The sequence below is a fragment of the Zingiber officinale genome, chromosome 11B (assembly GCF_018446385.1).
Source record: "Zingiber officinale cultivar Zhangliang chromosome 11B, Zo_v1.1, whole genome shotgun sequence".
Classification (NCBI taxonomy): domain Eukaryota; kingdom Viridiplantae; phylum Streptophyta; class Magnoliopsida; order Zingiberales; family Zingiberaceae; genus Zingiber; species Zingiber officinale.
The window spans coordinates 50510019-50529589 of NC_056007.1; the positions used below are offsets into that span (position 1 = coordinate 50510019).

The 19571-nt window shown below is 40.3% G+C and overlaps 1 protein-coding gene across 1 annotated transcript; it reads right to left on the reverse strand.

Annotated features, from left to right (window-relative positions):
• Positions 1–15981: 15981 nt before the first annotated feature.
• LOC122034932 lies at positions 15982–19177 on the reverse strand. The gene is made up of 3 exons (XM_042594289.1): positions 18695–19177; positions 18124–18257; positions 15982–16810 (listed from the first exon to the last, which is right to left on the reverse strand). The coding sequence occupies exons 1-3, from the start codon at positions 18914–18916 to the stop codon at positions 16108–16110; spliced, it is 1059 nt and encodes a 352-aa protein (XP_042450223.1). The 5' UTR covers positions 18917–19177; the 3' UTR covers positions 15982–16107.
• Positions 19178–19571: the final 394 nt, after the last annotated feature.

Consider the following 19571-nt stretch of genomic DNA (forward strand, 5'->3'; position numbering starts at 1 on the left):
TGCTTTTCCTACATTGTGCCAATATAAATTAAGCATATTACTCAAATTTTGGCACAAATTACTCTTTTAAAGAGTAACAAATTAAAATAAGGCTTAGATTTGCCTTTAACTTCCCAATAAAATGCCAAAATCCCAACTTGACATTTCTTTACGATTCTCTCACTTATGCCAATTTAATTTAAAATCAATTTTCTCAAATCATGGCACATTTTACTCATTTCAAGAGTAAATCAAAATCCTTTTCATTTTCAAAGGTTAACAATAACCTTGAAAATACTCTCCGAGTGTCAACTTCATCAAAGTTGGGTTAACTATCCTTCTAATCGAAGTTGACACTCTCTAACCCATCTAAGGGGTATAGAAAATACTTCTAGGAACCCAAAACCTATTGGTGCTCCTTGGATGCTCTAGGTATTCACTAGGGATAACTTCTCTAGATACCTTCCTAGTGACCTTGTTAGGCTTCTTAGAGTCCTTGGTCATCTTTTCTAAGTCAACTCTAGGGATTTCTTCCCTTGTGACCTTCTTTGTGACTTTCTTAGACTTCTTAGAAGTCTTAGTCACGTTTGTTGTTGGAAAAATACTTCTAGGAATAACTTCCCTTGTATTTTTGACTTGACCACTAAGCCTAGGGTTAGTTCCATAACTATATGGAACTCTATGGTAAGAAGGCACATCCTTTTTGGTTTTAGGTTTGTATCCCAAACCTCTATAGCCATTGGATGGTTTTTGTGCTTCTAGACCTAGGTTTTGACTCTTTGACCTTTGTGTATTATTTATGATTTTTCTAAGAGTCCTCTCTAATTTATCAAGTCTTGACCTCAAGACTTGATTTTCTCTCCATAACTCCTCAACCTTAGATTTTTCATTAAATCCTTGAGTATTTTTATTTCTAGGCTTATAACTATGGTCCTTAGTGTCATTACCTAAAGTTTTACCTACCTTCCTAACCCTAGATGTGGTAGTCTTAGCATGGAGAGTCATATGTTTTTCTTTAATGTTATCATGCTTCCTATTCTTATGGTAAATAGCATTAAAATGATATAAATTTGAATTAGCATGCTTTTTACCATTATTTAACGGGGTAGGCTCAACAAATGATACCTTTCGTTTTACCTTGGAGGCTCCCCCGAGAATTGTGCTTCCTACTTGAGCCTTGACCGCTTTCTTCCCCTTTGGACATTTGCTCCGGTAATGTCCCTTTTGATTGCAAGAAAAGCACACAATGTGCTCTTTGCTCTTCTTTGTTCCGGGAGCGGTCTCATTGGGCTTCTCCTTGCCCTTTAATGCCACTTGGCCCTTCTTCTTGGCCAATTTAGGGCACTTGCTCTTGTAATGCCCTTTTTCCCTACACTCAAAGCAAATAATATGATCTTTATTATTAACAATTGAAATTGATATACCTTTGCTTGTAGAGATGACTTCATCTCCATTTGACCCGGATGTAGAAGCTTCTCCTTCTTCTTGATCCAATGTCAACAACGGTCTCTCCCCCTCAATCCTAGAGGTGGAGACTTCTTCATCTTCCTCTTGCATATGGAACAAAGAGTATGCTCCCTCTTTGCCCTTTTCATTGTATTCCTTTGAAGATGAAGCTTCTTGGACCTCTTTTTCGGAAGTTGAGCATCTCTCAACTTCGGAGTCCTCTGGCTCTTGGTCTTGCTCCAATGAGTTGCCCTCTTTGGATTTGACTTGATTTGGTACAGTGGAGGGTTCTTCATGAAGTTTGGCCAACTTGCTCCACAATTCCTTTGCATCTTCAAATTCTCCAATTTTGCATAGAATTGTGTTTGGCAATAAATTAACCAGTAATTTGGTTACCTTGTCATTCACCTCACACCTTTGGATTTGTTCTTGGCTCCACTTACTCCTCTTGAGAATTTTGCCCTTTGCACTTGTTAGAGCTTTGAAGCCTTCCATGAGAGCAAACCATTGCTCTATCTCCATCATAAGAAAATTTTCGATTCTTGATTTCCAAAAATCGAAACTCGTGGATACATATGGTGGAGGCACCCTCGTGTCAAATCCGAGTACATCTCGGAATTCCATCTTGAAGTTGGGCTTCTTGAATTCTTTGACATTGACAAATTTTCTCCAACTTCTTCACCCTCTAGCTTTGTTGCCCCTTCCGGCGATGATTACGGTGAAGAGCGACCTCGCTCTAATACCACTTGTTGGGACCGAAATGTAGCTAGAGGGGGGTGAATAGCTCGTCACGCTCCTCGTGCTCTTTGTTGCTTGTTTCTTTAATGATATGCAGCGGAAATACAAGAAACAATACATACAATGCTAACACAAAGGATTTACTTGGTATCCACCTCAAGATGAGGTGACTAATCCAAGGATCCACACACACGAGCACTCTCCACTATGAAAACACTCCTTTACGGTAACTACCGAAGGCGGAGAAGCCCTACAACACTCTCAATACAACAAAAAAAACAAAAAGAAGCAAATACAAGGGAAGCTTACACGGTTTACACAAGAAACCCTAACCCTAGCTTCTTCTTCTTACTGTAGATCCGCCTCTTGACTTGTAAATACCTCCAAGACCCTTCAAGATCTGGCGATGAGAACTCTGTGGAGAAGCTCTGGAATCGCTGTGAAGATCGGAGCTGAACAATGCAAGCGTTAGCGGAGAAAGAGCTCGACAACGGCTTTATTCTGCGCCAACGGTCAAATCCCAATCGATTAGATTGCTCCCAATCGATTGAGGAGGCTTTGGATCGATCGGCTGATGGATCCAGAGCGCCTCTGTGCTCTCGAGAAATCTCTTGGATCGATCGGTTGATTGATCAGGCCCCATGGCGCGAAATCGCACCTCCCGATCGATTAGTCGATCGATTGGAGGCTCCCAATCGATCGGTCGATCGATTGGGAGGCTTTCTATGCGATCGACGATTCTCCCAATCGATCCATTGATCGATTGGGAGGAGGTTTGTCACAGGGACTCGCCCAATCGATCAGCCGATCGATTGGGCATGAGCCAATCGATCGGTTGATCGATCCAGCCCATGTGAGACTTGCCAAATCAAGTCCAAACATCCCTCAAACCAACATACGGTCCTCCATGACCTGTCGGTACATCATTCCTTGCATCTGGTCACCCTTGACCTGCTAGGACGCCCTTACCATGTGTTCGGTTAATTCCTTTGACCCACTTGGACATCCACCAGATGTCTGGTCAACCTTGACCCATCTAGATTTCCTCGTGCCAAGTATTTGGTCAATCCCTTTGACCTACTTGGACTTCCCAACACCAGATGTTCGATCAACCTTGATCCATCTGGATTTCATCGTGTCAAGTATCCGGTCAATCCCTTTGACCTACTTGGAATTTTTTCCTCGTGCCAAGTGTCCGGTCATCCATGACCCATCTGGACTTATCAATACCAGGTGTCTGATCACCCTTGATCCTCCTGGATTTCCCTTGCCTGGCTTCACTCACCAGGACTTCTCCTCTGCCTAGCTTCACACACTAGGACTTCACATCTGCCTGGCTTCACTTACTAGGACTTTCCTTCTGCCTAGCTTCACTCACTAGGACTTCTCATCTGCCTGGCTTCACTCACCAGGACTTTCCTTCTGCCTAGCTTCACTCACCAGGACTTTCCTTCTCTGCCTAACCTCCCAGTTAGGACTTTCACCTGGCTTCACTCACCAGGATTTTCCAGTCAAGTATCCAGTCAACCTTGACCTACTTGACACTCCTTCACAATCTCCCCACATGAACAATTGCACCTGCAATCTCCATGTATTGTCAATCATCAAAATCAAAACATCAAGACTCGAGCTCGAACCAATTCAAGCTCAGTCAACCAGGTCAACCTTGACCTAGGGAATATTGCACCAACACCATCAACTCAAATTAAATTGTTTAGTCATGTAAGTCGATTGATTGTTGCTGCCATCCTCAATCTAGTTAATGAACTTCTTTTTGTTAGAGCCCGTGGTTGTTTTGATGTGATCAACCAAGTTGGTTAGGTCCTGCTTTGTGTTTGATCCCTGTGTCTGAGTGTGCAGGAGCTTAGGAGCGCAAGAAGTCGAGCAGAAGACGCAGCTAGTGAGAAGGACGGTACGGGAAGGGAGCCGACGGGCTCGGTGCGTCCGAAGGATGAGAGAGCTGCGGAAGAGTACACCGGTGGACGAGAAGAACGTGTGCAACATTCAAGGGACGTAAAGCTAGGACGGAAGACTGATCGAGGAGAAGGTCGGAAATTGAGCTCAGGTGAGCCCTATTTTGGTTGGCCGGAATCACCCAAAGAACGGAACTTCGAAAGTCGAAGCAAAGAAGTAAGCTGGAAAAGCTGCCAGCTAGGAGGCGCCTCCATCAGGCATTGGAGGCGCCTCCAGCTTGAAGGCGCCTTCAGTCTTTGTTGAAGGTGCATTCAACCAAGTCAAACTGACCGTTTGCATTCGGATAGAGTTCTATCCGATCACTCACTTGGAGGCGCCTTGGACCTCTGTTGGAGGCGCCTTGGACCTTCGGGATAGACTTTCCAAAAGTTATAAGAGGACCCCTGGACCTAGGAATTAATCATCAATTATTCTTTCAACTCTGTAATCATTCCTAGCAACTTGTCTGAGCTTTCCATTGTGTAAAAGGCTTCTCCGCCTTCAGAGAAGGAGATCTTTTTAGAGCGCTTTTCTTCTGCCTTGGATTAACAACTATTTTGGTTGTAACCAAGTAAATTGCTGAGTTCTTTTTCTTTATTTCTGTTAAGTTTAAGTTTTTATTATTGCTATCTTTTTGAGTTGAAAGACGAGGAGGGTATACTTTATTTTTTCAGGCAATTTGTTGGTGCAATATTCCCCAGGTCAAGGTTGACCGTGTTGACTGAGCTTGAATTGAGTCAAGCTCGAGTCATGATATTTGGTTTTCAATGTTTGACAATACTTGTAGACAATACATGAAGATTGCAGGTGTAATTGTTCATGTGGGAAAATTGTGAAGGAGAGTCAAGTAGATCAAGGTTGACTGGATACTTGACTAGAAATCCTAGTGAGTGAAGCTAGGTGAAAGTCCTGGTGAGTGAAACCAGGTAGATGGAAAGTCCTAACTGGAAAGTTAGGCAATGGGAAGTCCTGGTGAGTGAAGTCAGGCAGTTGGAAATCCTGGTGAGTGAAGCCAGGTGAAAAGACCTAGTGAGTGAAGCTAGGCAGAAGGAAATCCTGGCGAGTGAAGCCAGGTGAAAAACCTAGTGAGTGTAGCTAGGCAGAAGGAAGTCCTAGTGAGTGAAGTCAGGCACGAACAAATCCAGATGGATCAAGGCTGATTAGACATCTGGTGTTGGAAAAACCAAGTAGGTCAAAGGGATTGACCAGATACTTGGCACGAGGTGGAAAGTCCAAGTAGGTCAAAGGGATTGACCGGATACTTGGCACGAGGAGGAAAGTCCAAGTGGGTCAAAGGGATTGACCGGACACTTGGTGAGCGAGTTCTAGCAGGTCAAGGGAGACCGGATGCTAGGCACAATGAACCAACAGGTCATGGTTGACCGGATGTTGGTTTAGGAGACTTTAGACTTGATTTTGGGAGAAATCATGAGCTGGATCGATCAGCCGATCGATTGGCTCATACCCAATCGATCGGCTGATCGATTGGGCGAGTCTTCGCGACAAGCCTCCTCCCAATCGATCAGTGGATCGATTGGGAGAAGTGCGCGATCGCACAGAACAACTCTGGATCAATCGGTGGATCGATCCAGAGCCCCCAATCGATCGATTGGGAGGCGCGATTTCGCACGATGGGACCTGGACCGATTGACCGATCGATCCATGCGATTTCCAGGAGCACAGAGGCGCTCTGGATCGATCAGCCGATCGATCCAAAGCCTCCCCGATCGATTGGGAGCAATCCAATCGATCGGGATCCGACCGTTGGCGCTGGATAAAGCCATGGGCGTGCGATTCCTTCGCTATCGCTCACACTGTTCACTCCCGATCTTCACAGCAGCTTCTCCACAGCGTTCTTCCACTCTCACCGCCAGTTCTTGAAGGATCTTGGAGAGACATCCAAGTCAAGAGGCGTGATTACAACAAGAAGAAGAAGCTAGGGTTAGGGTTTTCATTGCATATCTTGTAAGATATTTCTTGTATTTGTCTTCCCTTGCTTTCTTGTTGTATTGAGAGTATTGTAGGGCTTCTCCGCCTTCGGTAGTTACCGAAAAGGAGTGATTTCATAGTGGAGGGTGCGTGAGTGTGTGAATTCTTGGATTAGTCACCTCTCCTTGAGGTGGATACCAAGTAAATCCTTTTTGTTAGTGTTGTATGTTTTGTTTCTTGTAATTTCGTTGCATATCTTTGAAGAAACAAGCAACGTCAAGCACGAGAGCGCGCCGAGCTATTCACCCCCCCCCTCTAGCTACATAATCGGTCCCAACAAGTGGTATCAGAGCAAGGTTGCTCTTCACCGGAATCATCGCCGGAAAGGGAAAAAGCTAGAGCATGAAGAAGTTGAAGTAATTCTACAAGTCAAAGACTTCATCACAAGAAGCTTAACTTCAAATGGAATTCTAAGACGGGCTTGGATTCGATACAAGGGTGCCTCCATCATTTACTTCAACAAGCTTCGATCTTTGGAAAGCAAAGATCAAGAATTTCTTGATGATGGAGATAGAGCAATGGTTTGCTCTCATGGAAGGTTTTGAAGCTCCAACAAACTCCATAGGCAATTCTCTCAAGAAAAGCAAATGGAGTCAAGAGAAAGTTCAAAGGAGCGAGGCAAATGGAAAAGTGACCAAGATTTTGATCAATTTATTGCCAAGCAATATTTTGGCTCAAGTTGGAGAATTCAAGGATGCCAAGGAACTTTAGAGCAAGTTGGCAAAGATTCACGAGATCCCCTCCACTGTACCAATTCAAGAAGACTCCAAAGAGGGCGACTCATTGGAGCAAGACCAAGAGAAGGAGGACTCCGAAGTTGAGAGATGCTTAACTTCTGAAGAAGAAGAAGTCCAAGAAGCCTCATCTTCAAAGGAATGCAATGAAAAAAGCAAAGAGGGAGCATACTCTTTGTTCCATATAAAAGATGAAGATGAAGAAGCCTCCACCTATAGGATTGATGGGGAGCAACTTTTGGTGACGCCGGACCAAGAAGAAGGAGAAGTCTCCACATCCAGGTCAAGAGAAGAAGAGGATGAAGAAGCTTCCACCTCCACAAGTCGAGTCGAATCTATTGGAGGAGCATCACTGTCAGATCAAGAGGAAGTTTCTTCCTTCGGATCAAAAGAAGAAGATGTCATCCCTACAAGCAAAGGTATATCAATTTCAATTGTTAATAATAAAGATCATATTATTTGCTTTGAGTGTAGGGAAAAAGGGCATTACAAGAGCAAGTGCCCCAAATTGGCTAAGAAGAAGGGTCAAGTGGCACTAAAGGGCAAGGAGAAGCCCAAGGAGACCGTTCCCGGAACAAAGAAGAGCAAGGAGCACATTGTGTGCTTCTATTGCAATCAAAAGGGACATTACCGGAGCCAATGTCCCAAGGAGAAGAAAGCGGTCAAGGCTCTTGGAGGAAGCACAAATTAACGGGGAGCCTCCAAGGTAAAAAGAAAGGTATCATTTATTGAGCCTATTCCCTTAAATAATGGTAAAAAGCATGCTAGTTCTAATATTTATCATTTTAATGCTATTTACCATAAAAATAGGGAGCATGGTAGTATTAAAAAAAAACATATGACTCTCCATGCTAAAACTACCACACCTAGGGTTAGAAAGATAGATAAAAATCTAGACAAGGAAACTAAGAATTTTAGTTATAGGTCTAGAAATAAAAATGCTCATGAATTCATTGAAAAACCTAAAGCTAAGGACTTAAGGATGGAAAATCAAGTCTTGAGGTCAAGACTTGATAAGTTAGAAAAGACCCTAAAAAGGATGGAAAATATCCTAAAAGGAAAAAATGAGCAAAACCTAGGTTTAGGAGCACAAAGGTCATCCAATGGCCATAGAGGTTTGGGATACAAACCCAAGGCTAAGAAGGATGCAATTTCTTATCATAGGGTTCCATATAACTATGGAACTAATTCTAGGTCTAGTGGTCAAGTCAAGAATACTAGGAAGGTTATTCCTAAGAGTATTTTTGCAACAACAAAAGTGACTAAGACTTTTAAGAAATCCAACAAAGTCACTAAAAAGGTCACAAGGGAAGCAATCCCTAGGGTTGACCTAGAAAATGTGACCAAGGCTTCTAAAAAGCCTAACAAGGTCACTAGGAAGGTATCTAGGGAGGTTATCCCTAGTGAGTACCTAGAGCATCCAAGGAGCACCAATAGGTTTTTGGTTCCTAGGAGCATTTTCTCTACCCCATAGATGGGTTAGAGGGTGTCAACTCAAATTGAAAGGGTAGTTAACCTAATCATGATGAAGTTGGCACTCCAAGAGCATTTTCAAGGTTATTATTAACCTTTGACAATGAAAAGGAAGAATGTTTACTCTTTGGAAGAGTAAATTGTGTCACATTTTGAGAAATTAAATGATATTAATAGTGACACAAATTGGGAAAACAACAAGAACTACCAAGTTGGGATTTTGGTATGTTCTTAGGAAATTAAAGGCAATTTATGCCTTAACTCAAATGGTTACTCTTGGAAGAGTAGATTGTGCCAAAATTTAAGGAATATAGTTAATTTTAATTGGCACAACAAATTAAGAGTAAAAGAAATGTCAAGTTGGGAGATTGGCATTTTATTAGGGACTTAAGGGCAATCTAGGACTTAAATTTTAAGTTAGACAAGGTTTTAGGATACTTAGATAAGTAATCTAGGTATTTTATTAATGCTAAAACTTACCATGATTGTTTGTCTTTTATATGTCATGACATCATATTTATTTGCTTTGGCATTCATACCTTATTATGAAAAATACAAAAATACCATGTCATGTCATACATACATCATATAGTTATAGGAAATTTTCTTTTGAAAATTATTTTTCTTTGATGTATGCCATAACATTATCATGCATTAGTTTATTCCTTGCAATTAAGGACTGATGTCATTTATTAACAAGTAACATCCTTGGTGGATGTTCACAACTCAAAATGCATAGGTAGATATGCATGATCCCTAGATTAGGGCAAAACCAAAGTTTACATCTCACTAAGAACTATAAGGTGCCTTGTATGTGGTTTCGTACACATAAAATACAAGTGAGATGTTAGAATGATGAACAAAGCTCAAGATGTTGATTAGTGCATTCTTTTGAGTTTTAGGTTCATCAAAACACATAGTTATGTATTTTCCAATCATTGGGAAAGCAAATGTACAAGTCATGTGCATTGAGCCCAAAGAACATGGTTGGATATTGGTTTTGAAAATGATTTTAAAATGACTTTGGAAAACCTTGGTGAAAACTATCTTTTGATAGTAATCATCATTGAATAGTTGAGCACAAACTTGGAAGAAAACACTAAACTTTTTACAAGTTTCCAAGTTTGTGTCAATCTTTGAAAATATGATGTATTTTCTTAGAAAACTATTTTTCCATGATACTATATGCCCTAAACAATGTCTACAATGATTTTTATGATTTTTGGAATTTTGTAGATTTTTCTAGGGGTTTCTGAAATTGACTGAAATGGAATTTCAACTTTTTCAGAGCTTCAATCGATCACCCGATCGATTGAAGGGTCTCAATCGATCGGGCGATCGATTGAGAACAAGCTTCTCATGAACAGAAGCTTCCTGGATCGATCCACCGATCGATCTAGCCCTCCTGAATCGATCAGTGGATCGATTCAAGCAAGTTCAATCGATTGGGACCCAACTCCAACCGATTGGGAATGCTGATTTTGGCTGGTAAAGCCTGATTTCAGTATTTTGGACCATCTTTAGTCTAGGTAACCACTCCTAACCCCTTGGAAAACATTTGTATACGTTTATGGGGAGTTTTCATGATGAAAACTAGGATGGATTGGTTAAGGAAGACTAAGTAGAGGTTTAGGTTGAGGTTTGATTTCATTATTGAATGTTTGAACCTCAAAACTTCTAAATTTGGATTTTCTAAAGTTTTAGGGATACCAAGTCATTGTTGGTGCAATGACAGAAGTCACGACCATGTCTTTAGGGGGAGCTACTCTTTAAGGACATGAAAATTTAATTTTCATACACCTTGGAAGGTGGTTAACCTTCTTTCGTGAAAATGCCCAAGGTTGGGCATTTGACTACAATAGAGAGTGGATATCTTCATTGTTTAAGTCATATATGCTCATGGAGCATTTGATGATAATGAAGGGTATGGGACCTTCATTATTGTGTTGTGAGCAATGAGTGAACTTGTGAACAACGTTGGGTAACCCTTCAGGGGGAGAGTTTGAATTTGATGTATGTCAATAGGGGGAGAATGTAGGATTTAAGTTAGGCCTTTATTTCCTAAATAGGGGGAGAATGTGCATCGACCTATGGCAAAAAGGGAAGGATGAAGGGAATCCTCATTCATATATTGGCATGAAAAAGGTTTAGGCTATGGGATTAGCATAACTTAAATGAGGTATTGTCAAACATCAAAAAGGGGGAGATTGTTGGTGCAATATTCCCCAGGTCAAGGTTGACCGTGTTGACTGAGCTTGAATTGAGTCAAGCTCGAGTCATGATATTTAGGTTTCAATGTTTGACAATACATGTAGACAATACATGAAAATTGCAGGTGCAATTGTTCATGTGAGGAGATTGTGAAGGAGAGTCAAGCAGGGCAAGGTTGACTGGATACTTGACTGGAAATCCTAGTGAGTGAAGCTAGGTGAAAGTCCTGGTGAGTGAAACCAGGCAGATGGAAAGTCCTAACTGGGAAGTTAGGCAATGGGAAGTCCTGGTGAGTGAAGTCAGGCAGTTGGAAATCCTGGTGAGTGAAGCCAGGTGAAAAGACCTAGTGAGTGAAGCTAGGCAGAAGGAAATCCTGGTGAGTGAAGTCAGATGAAAGACCTAGTGAGTGAAGCTAGGCAGAAGGAAGTCCTAGTGAGTGAAGCCAAGCACGAGGAAATCCAGATGGATCAAGGCTGATCGGACATCTGGTGTTGGAAAGACCAAGTAGGTCAAAGGGATTGACCGGATACTTGGCACGAGGTGGAAAGTCCAAGTAGGTCAAAGGGATTGACCGGATACTTAGCACGAGGAGGAAAGTCCAAGTGGGTCAAAGGGATTGACCGGACACTTGGTGAGCGAGTCCTAGCAGGTCAAGGGTGACCGGATGCTAGGCACAATGAACCAATAGGTCATGGTTGACCGGATGTTGGTTTAGGGGACTTTAGACTTGATTTTGGGAGAAATCATGAGCTGGATCGATCAGCCGATCGATTGGCTCATGCCCAATCGATCGGCTGATCGATTGGGCGAGTCTTCGCGACACACCTCCTCCCAATCGATCAGTGGATCGATTGGGAGAAGTGCGTGATTGCACAGAACAGCTCTGGATCGATCGGTGGATCGATCCAGAGCCCCCAATCGGTGGATCGATTGGGAGGCGCGATTTCGCACGATGGGACCTGGATCGATTGACCGATCGATCCAGGCGATTTCCAGGAGTACAGAGGTGCTCTAGATCGATCAGTCGATCGATCCAAAGCCTCCCCGATCGATTGGGAGCAATCTAATCGATCGGGATCCGACCGTTGGCGCTGGATAAAGTCGTGGGCGTGCGATTCCTTCGCTATCACTCACACTGTTCACTCCCGATCTTCACAGCAGCTTCTCCACAGCGTTCTTGCACTCTCACCGCCAGTTCTTGAAGGATGTTGGAGAGACATCCAAGTCAAGAGGCGTGACTACAACAAGAAGAAGAAGCTAGGGTTAGGGTTTTCATTGCATATCTTGTAAGATATTTCTTATATTTGTCTTCCCTTGCTTTCTTGTTGTATTGAGAGTATTGTAGGGCTTCTCCACCTTCGGTAGTTACCGAAAAGGAGTGATTTCATAGTGGAGGGTGCGTGAGTGTGTGGATCCTTGGATTAGTCACCTCTCCTTGAGGTGGATACCAAGTAAATCCTTTTTGTTAGCGTTGTATGTTTTGTTTCTTGTAATTCCGCTGCATATCTTTGAAGAAACAAGCAACGTCAAGCATGAGAGCGCGCCGAACTATTCACCCCTCCCCCCCTCTAGCTACATATTTGGTCCTAACACAATTAACCCCCCTCTTGCCGGCCTCCGCTGCACCTACAATTGGTATCAGAGCCTGACCGTCTCAGAAGGACTAACCGCCGACTGAAGCACGAAGATCAAGAAGATGGCCAGAACAAACATTCATCCCCCGAAGTTCGACGGAGACTTCGCGACGTGGAAACGCCGGATGGAGGTATTTTTTAAAACCGACTTTGATATTTTACTAACTATGAAATATGGTTTTGAAGTTCCGAAAGACAAAGAAGAGCATCATTGGAGCAAGAAGGAGCAAGTCGAGTTTGTCACCAACGGAAAGGCAGAATTCCACCTGCTTAGCGTGCTGCCCCCACAAGAGGTAAGTCAGATCGGAAGCTACGACTCTGCGAAAGACATCTAGGAAAAATTCCTGGAGCTTCAGGAAGGTGCATCCAAAGCGAAGCTTGCAAGACGCGATATCCTCCGGACTCAACTTACGAACATCCGGATGAACCAAGATGAGAAGGTAGCACAACTCTAAGTAAGAATTAAGGAGCTAATAACTCAACTAAGCAACCTTGGAGAAGAAGTAACGAACCGGGACTCTATCTGGTATGCGCTCAACGTCTTCCCCAGAACTCCAAAATGAGCGTCCTTAGTAGATGCATACTACATCTCTAAGGACTTCGAGGTAAGTACTTTAGAAACTTTGTTTTCTACTTTTGAACTTCATGAATCTCGTGTTTCAGAGCCCAATGGAGTAGAGAAGACTAGTCAGAACATTGCCCTAAAGGCAAGAATAAACGGTTTTGACTCTGAAGCCTCGATCGACGAATCCGAAGCTGCATTAATGGTAAGACGATTTAATAAGTTTTTTAAATCTAACAAATTTAGATCGCAGTCGAGTAAACATCATCAAAAGAGAAGGATAGTCCGTTGCTACAATTGCAATGAAGAAGGGCATATCAAGGATGACTGCCCAAAATTAAAGAAAAAGGAGAAAGAGAAGGAAAAGACAAAGTACAAGAAACCAGAATCCTCCAAGCACAAGAATTTGAAGATCACTTGGTCAGATTCGTCTTCTTCCGAATCAGACGTCGAAGCCTTCTTCGGATTAGCGATGATGACTAACCATCTTCCCGAAGAGCCAAGCTCAGAAATGAGCATAGATGAAGGGGGAGGATCATCAGAAGAAGAAAGCGATGATGAAGGGGGAGTATCACCAAGTGAGGTAAGTAAGGTACGTAGTCTAAACCCTACTCAGTCCTTCCAATTTATTAAGTCTCTTTCTAAAGATCTATTTAAGTTAGAAAAAGAGAATGTTGAATTAAATAGTATCATAGATAAATTGAACTCTGAAAATGATGATTTGAAAATACAAATTAAAAAATTGAAATGTGCCGCATGTTCAAACGTTTTTCAAAAATCCAAATTAAGAATCTTTGGGAAATTGAATTGGTATGTTAAGCATCATCAGGGTCAACTTAGGAAAATTCCCAAGAATTATATACCCCCTAAGTTGCTGATTAATTCAGTAGGAAGGAACCTCTATTGGGTTCCAAAAGCTTTATTAGACTAAATTTATTTTATTATTAAAGCTTCTAGTAAGAAAATTAAACGTTAAAATTTCTCTATGAAGCTTTGTCTAAGGAAGTGGTTGTTGCTCCAATAACCAAGAAGGCCTAGTGTCTCGCCACGACTTGGAAGCTGAAATATTGAAATAGAATGTTTAATTAACTTTCTAAAAAAGCATTAAACTAGAATTAAATAATACTTTGAAAGTCTTTCAAATATTTTCTTTGAAAATCTTCAAAATTTTTAACTTAGAATTTTTTTTGTCGCTTCACTTAGAAATTTTTTCAAAATTCTAAAAATTCATTTTGCTAAGAATTACCCCGTTTACTTAGTATGCATCGTTTTTATTATCTCGTTTTTGCTGTGATCAAAGGGGGAGAGAATAGGTACAAGTTTAGGGGGAAAGAATTTTTTTCAAATCTTTGAGTTTTTGTATAAGTTTAGGGGGAAAGAATTCTGTTTAACTCTAAATTAAATAGTTCCAATTTTATTTATTGCAAATTAATGCTTAATTTGTTAATTTAGTAATTTTCTTTAAAATTACTTTTTGTCTATTTTTACCCTAACTTGAACTTGGGTTGATGCACATCAAAAAGGGGGAGATTGTTAGACCCCGTGGTTGTTTTGATGTGATCAACCAAGTTGGTTAGGTCCTGCTTTGTGTTTGATCCCTGTGTCTGAGTGTGCAGGAGCTTAGGAGCGCAGGAAGTCGAGCGGAAGACGCAGCTAGCGAGAAGGACGGCACGGGAAGGGAGCCGACAGGCTCGGTACGTCCGAAGGACGAGAGAGCTCGAGGAGAAGACCGGAAATTGGGTTTGGGTGAGCCCTATTTCGGTTAGCCGGAATCACCCAAAAGAACTGAACTTCAGAAGTCGAAGCAAAGAAGCAAGCTGGAAAAGCTGCCAGCTTGGAGGCGCCTCCATCAGGCATTGGAGGCGCCTCCATCTTGAAGGCTCCTTCAGTCTTTGTTGAAGGCACCTTCAACCAGGTCAAACTGATCGTTTGCATTCGTATAGAGTTCTATCCGATCACTCACTTGGAGGCGCCTTGGACCTCTGTTGGAGGCGCCTTGGATCTTCGGGATAGACTTTCGAAAGGCTATAAAAGGACCCCTGGACCTAGGAATTAATCATCAATTGTTCTTTCAACTCTGTAATCATTCCTAGCAACTTGTCTGAGCTTTCCATTGTGTAAAAGGCTTCTCCGTCTTCAGAGAAGGAGATCTTTTCAGAGCGCTTTTCTTCTACCTTGGATTAACAACCGTCTTGGTTGTAACCAAGTAAATTGCTGAGTTTTTTTTCTTTATTTCTGTTAAGTTTAATTTTTTTATTATTGCTATCTTTTTGAGTTGAAAGACGAGGAGAGTATACTTTATTTTTTCAGGCAATTAAACCCCCCTCTTGCCGGCCTCCGCTGCACCTACACTTTTGACTTCTAATGGGGATTCATCCAGCTACCCCAATTGGATGAACTCTCGTCAATCGACTGTCTAATTAACTATAAACATAGAGCAATTGATTTGCACAAGGTAAGTCTTTAGTCGATTATAAAGTTGACTAAGTCTACCTCAATCGACTAAAGTTATATTTAGTTGACTCCACTCTAAATACAAGTATTCTATTTGCTAGTAGAGCATCTTTAATCAACTCCATAATTGGCTCATCATATCAATAGTATCAATCACTAACTACAATCAAACTATAGTTGAATCCTCACTTAAATTGAAGTCCATCCAAAATCCAAAATACATTTCATTTGTAGATTCTCACAACTCATTTAGAGTTCCCTACTAACAAATCTCGCCTCTAGGTCTTCCTCATCTACCAAAATGTCTTGTCTATAGGGCTTCCTCATTTGTAGGTAACTTTGATTGACCAAGACTTCTAATTGTCAAGTATTGGATCATCTTTGATCTACTTGGAGTTTTCTACCAAGGACTTCTTAAATATTTTCTCTTCCAATATATATTGAACTTCTCTAATCATCGAGTATATGATCAACTTTGACCTAATTAGATTTCTTTCATCTACCGCACCTACACCTAACTTGTCAAGTATTCTACAACTACACACTTACAAACTTCATTATTAAACACATATTATCCTAACTTAAACTTTTACTAGAGATATCAAAATAATTTAAGTGAATTTGATCACTTAGGATATGATTGCATCAACAAGCTCTCTTGCATCATTTGATTGAACTCAACCACTTGGGTATACTAGATAAACAAATTTGGCCCAAAAAAACTAAAAGAGAGCTTATCTATGCATTTTCAAACATATGACTATATTTCTATATGTTCTATTATGAGGGACCAAAATACATTAAGACAATATACAATGAGAAACTTTGATGCAATACAAAATTGATTAATTGTCACTGAACACATATCTCCAATCTTTGCAGCTTTCACTTGTTATAATAAGAACATGGTACAAGAACCAAATAAGTTCTATGGTTAATCTAGAGCAGCTTTGCTTCTCCAGGCAGAAATTTGTTTCGGTAAAGAAGAAAAAATTGGCTTTGTGATTGAATCAGGTTTCAGTGACCATCTAGAATAAGACCAAATGGAGTAGTTTTCTTCTTGCAAACTTAAGGAGCTAAAAGACTTCATCACAGCAAGAAGACTATTAGTTTGAGAAGTATCTTGTGTTGGACTTCTGTAATCCATCAGACTCGTTAACAATGCCTTTGGTGCCAATCCTCTTCCAATCCTATTTATAAATCCTTCAATAATTTCTTCCAGAGCACTCAAAGCATCCGTATCGGCTTTTTGACGACGCTTGATAGATTCATCCAACTTGGATTTCTCACAATTACTTGCATCCCCAGATTTGTTGAGTAGCAAGGTATTCCCATAATAACTATTATCTGAGTGGTAGCAGCTCCTGAGGATGCACATGGACCTTCTTGGTTGTGTTTCAGAAGCTGTTGATGCTTTAGGAAGCATTTCATCTTCAGAATATGATGCACCACGTGTTTCATAAACTGTCATTTCTGTGCTTTTAGCTGTAGATCCGTTTTTATGATGTAAAAGATCATAGTAATTCTGCAAGGTACTCATGGCTGGAGAGATTTCACTATTTTGGAGGAAATCCAACTTCACCAACTGCAAAGAATCTAATACGTCTCTTCGAGGAGAATTGGTAGCAGAATCACCTCTGCATGGTTCCAAATGCAAGAGCTGTATTAGCACAATTGATTTTGGAACATTAAATGCTATCAAAAGTAAACAGGAGTTTTTGTGTATAAATAAAGGCAAATTTATTGAGATCATGACTGATGTTAGGCTATGGCATCACAAGGAAACAACTCGATTTGATAATAGAATCAATAAGAGAGATTTTTTAATATGAAATGGAGAGAAGTTGTTTGAGCTTGTGTGAACATTGTATGCTCCCTAGGATGAAAACAATTTTTATAAAATTATGGTTTCATCTGTCATACTCTAACGATCTAATGATCACAGTGTTGGACCATTAAATGGTAAGAAATACAAAAATTAAGGTAACACTTGATGAAAATGTCAGAGTGAATATGTAATATTATTTGAAGGAAATAAAATATAAAATACTATATTCAAGAGCAATTAAGTGTAGCTCCAACAAATGATAAAATGAGAAAATAGGTTGAGTCAATATTGACATACTCAAGGCTATAAATAAGTTTTATATCAAGAAGAATTGAATCCATTAAAGATATAAAGGACAAATGGCCCATGTGCAGGTTTAGTTAAGCATTTAAGATAATAATTAATTCATTTGAATACTTGTATAGCTCAATACAGGGTTAGGATCCATGTGACCAATCTCAAATAGTTGAGACAAGATAATGATGATTTCATTAGATCCTTTCTTCATTGGAAATGCTAGCACAAGAAAGCTAGCCAATGATAAACTACACATAATTCTTTGCAAATTTTACAATTTCTAAATACAGCCACCAGCACAATGGAGGCTGAATTTCATTATGCATGCCATGCAGTGATAAAGTTACACAGCGTAAAAGAATTTTACAAATTAAAAAAAATAAAACCTCCAGATTTATGTATGTTTCAAGCAACTTCAGTGTGATAATGAACATTTAAAGCACTACATCCTAATCTTAAGAAATAAAAAATGGTTGCATCATGCATATGAATTCTGACAGATAGACGCAACAGTGTGGCAGACAGGAGAATAGCATGAAAAAGATTACACGCAAACTAGCAGTAGCAGTTGCTGTATCTTCAAAGTAGCTACAACACAGATTCTTCAGCAACATTACTATAAAAAAAGTTGCTATTGTCATGATACATGCACCGTTGTGATAGCAAAAGAATGTTTGCTATGTTAGAGTGCTACGTGAAACCTATCAAAAGCACATATCCAATATCAGGAATAGCAGAACTGATATTTTGGTGTGAAGTAATGATCATTTTCTCATTGCAATTAATTTAAAACTGATGCCCATCCAATATTATGATATAAAGTACCTGTCATCAAAAGAACTATTAGGTTGGATAGGAGTTGATGGTGGGTGCCTTCCGGGAAGAGGAATAAGTAATATTTTGTGAGCAAACATTTGAAGATCTGTTGTTAGGCCATTAATTTTCTTGATATCTGCGATCTTTCATAAACAAAAGAGAGCAATCTCAATACTCACCAGTTTGCAGATATTCTAAGAGTACAAAACAATCGAAAACAGTAAGTAGTCTACAAAAAAGAAGAAGAAATTATCCAATTAAAGGACTAGACAATGGAGAGAATAAATAGAACATAAATAACTAGGCCCTTACACGCCTTCATAACTCAAGTGGTAGTATCAACATGATGCCAAAAGTTAATGGATTACTTGTATAAGACAGCACAGGATGAAAAGGGCCTGATTATTTGCATTAGCACGGCATTTTGAGGTCTCAATCATACTTACCGACAGTCTTAGGGGAGTATCACACATCTAGTGATTTAGGATTGAAGAAAAAGAAGCAAAAAAAAAGAGTTTTTTTTTTCAAAAAACAAAAAGCATTTTTGACACAAGATCTAGTAAAGAAACAAGCAAACTACCTCAACCCCGTACTTTATGGCGACGCCTGCAAGTGTGTCAAACTTGGACACCGGATGCTCGATGTACTTCGAAGAACAAGAAGAGGATGAAGACGATTTAAACGAAGAAGTTGACGAAAAGGAAGAGGAAGATGGAGAAGAAAGAATCGCCGACGAGGGAGGAGGAGGAGCGAAAGTATCATCCCTCCTCTCTGGGGAAAATGATCCCATCGTAGGGTGCATTTGACAGAAAATTGGGTTGGTGGGGAAATAGGGAAAGCCTAGAATGGCATTTGTTTCTTCGATTGGCGACGCTGTGAAGAATCAAAAGAAAGGGATTTGTGATAGTAAGTAGTATAGATCTATAGATCCGGAGCTCCAGATCACGATCCCATTGAATCCTCAAGCAAATTCAACAAACAATTCATCGATTTGGAGCTCTCCGTCGGCCGCAATCCCATGGCGACCAAGCGGGAATGATACTGCGAGAGGGGGAAAGAAAACAACGCCTTTTCTTTTTCCTATTTGGATTAATTTGTAAAAATGTCTCAAACTTTTCATTTTCCGTAGTTATATTTTTTTTAAAAAAAAATATTAAATACAATTTACTTGTTTTAATAAAAATAAATTTATTCAAATAATATTTTATTTTTCTCATTTAAAATGTATTTTTTGATTTAGAAAAGAAGTTTTTGAAATAGAAGAGAAAAAATTAGAATAGATTTAAAAGATTTGTTATTAACTAACTTTGTCGTTTTTAAAGCCCACACGAGGTTTGGACAAATACTCAATAGTCCAGACGGGTAGAGTACACGTGGCGACATTCGAATGGATTGCTAGATGGAGTTGGCGGTTGCTTTGGGACGGATACGCGTTTGGTGGCCGCGTTATTGATGTT

Bases quoted from the DNA above. Each gene is read 5' to 3' on its own strand.
- LOC122034932 (XM_042594289.1), bottom strand. From the start codon at position 18,916: ATGCACCCTACGATGGGATCATTTTCCCCAGAGAGGAGGGATGATACT. The intron at 18,258-18,694 runs GTAGTTTGCTTG...TGTTTATGAAAG, and splicing joins CCATAAAGTACGGGGTTGAG to ATCGCAGATATCAAGAAAAT. The intron at 16,811-18,123 runs GTACTTTATATC...GGAACCATGCAG, and splicing joins AATAGTTCTTTTGATGACAG to AGGTGATTCTGCTACCAATT.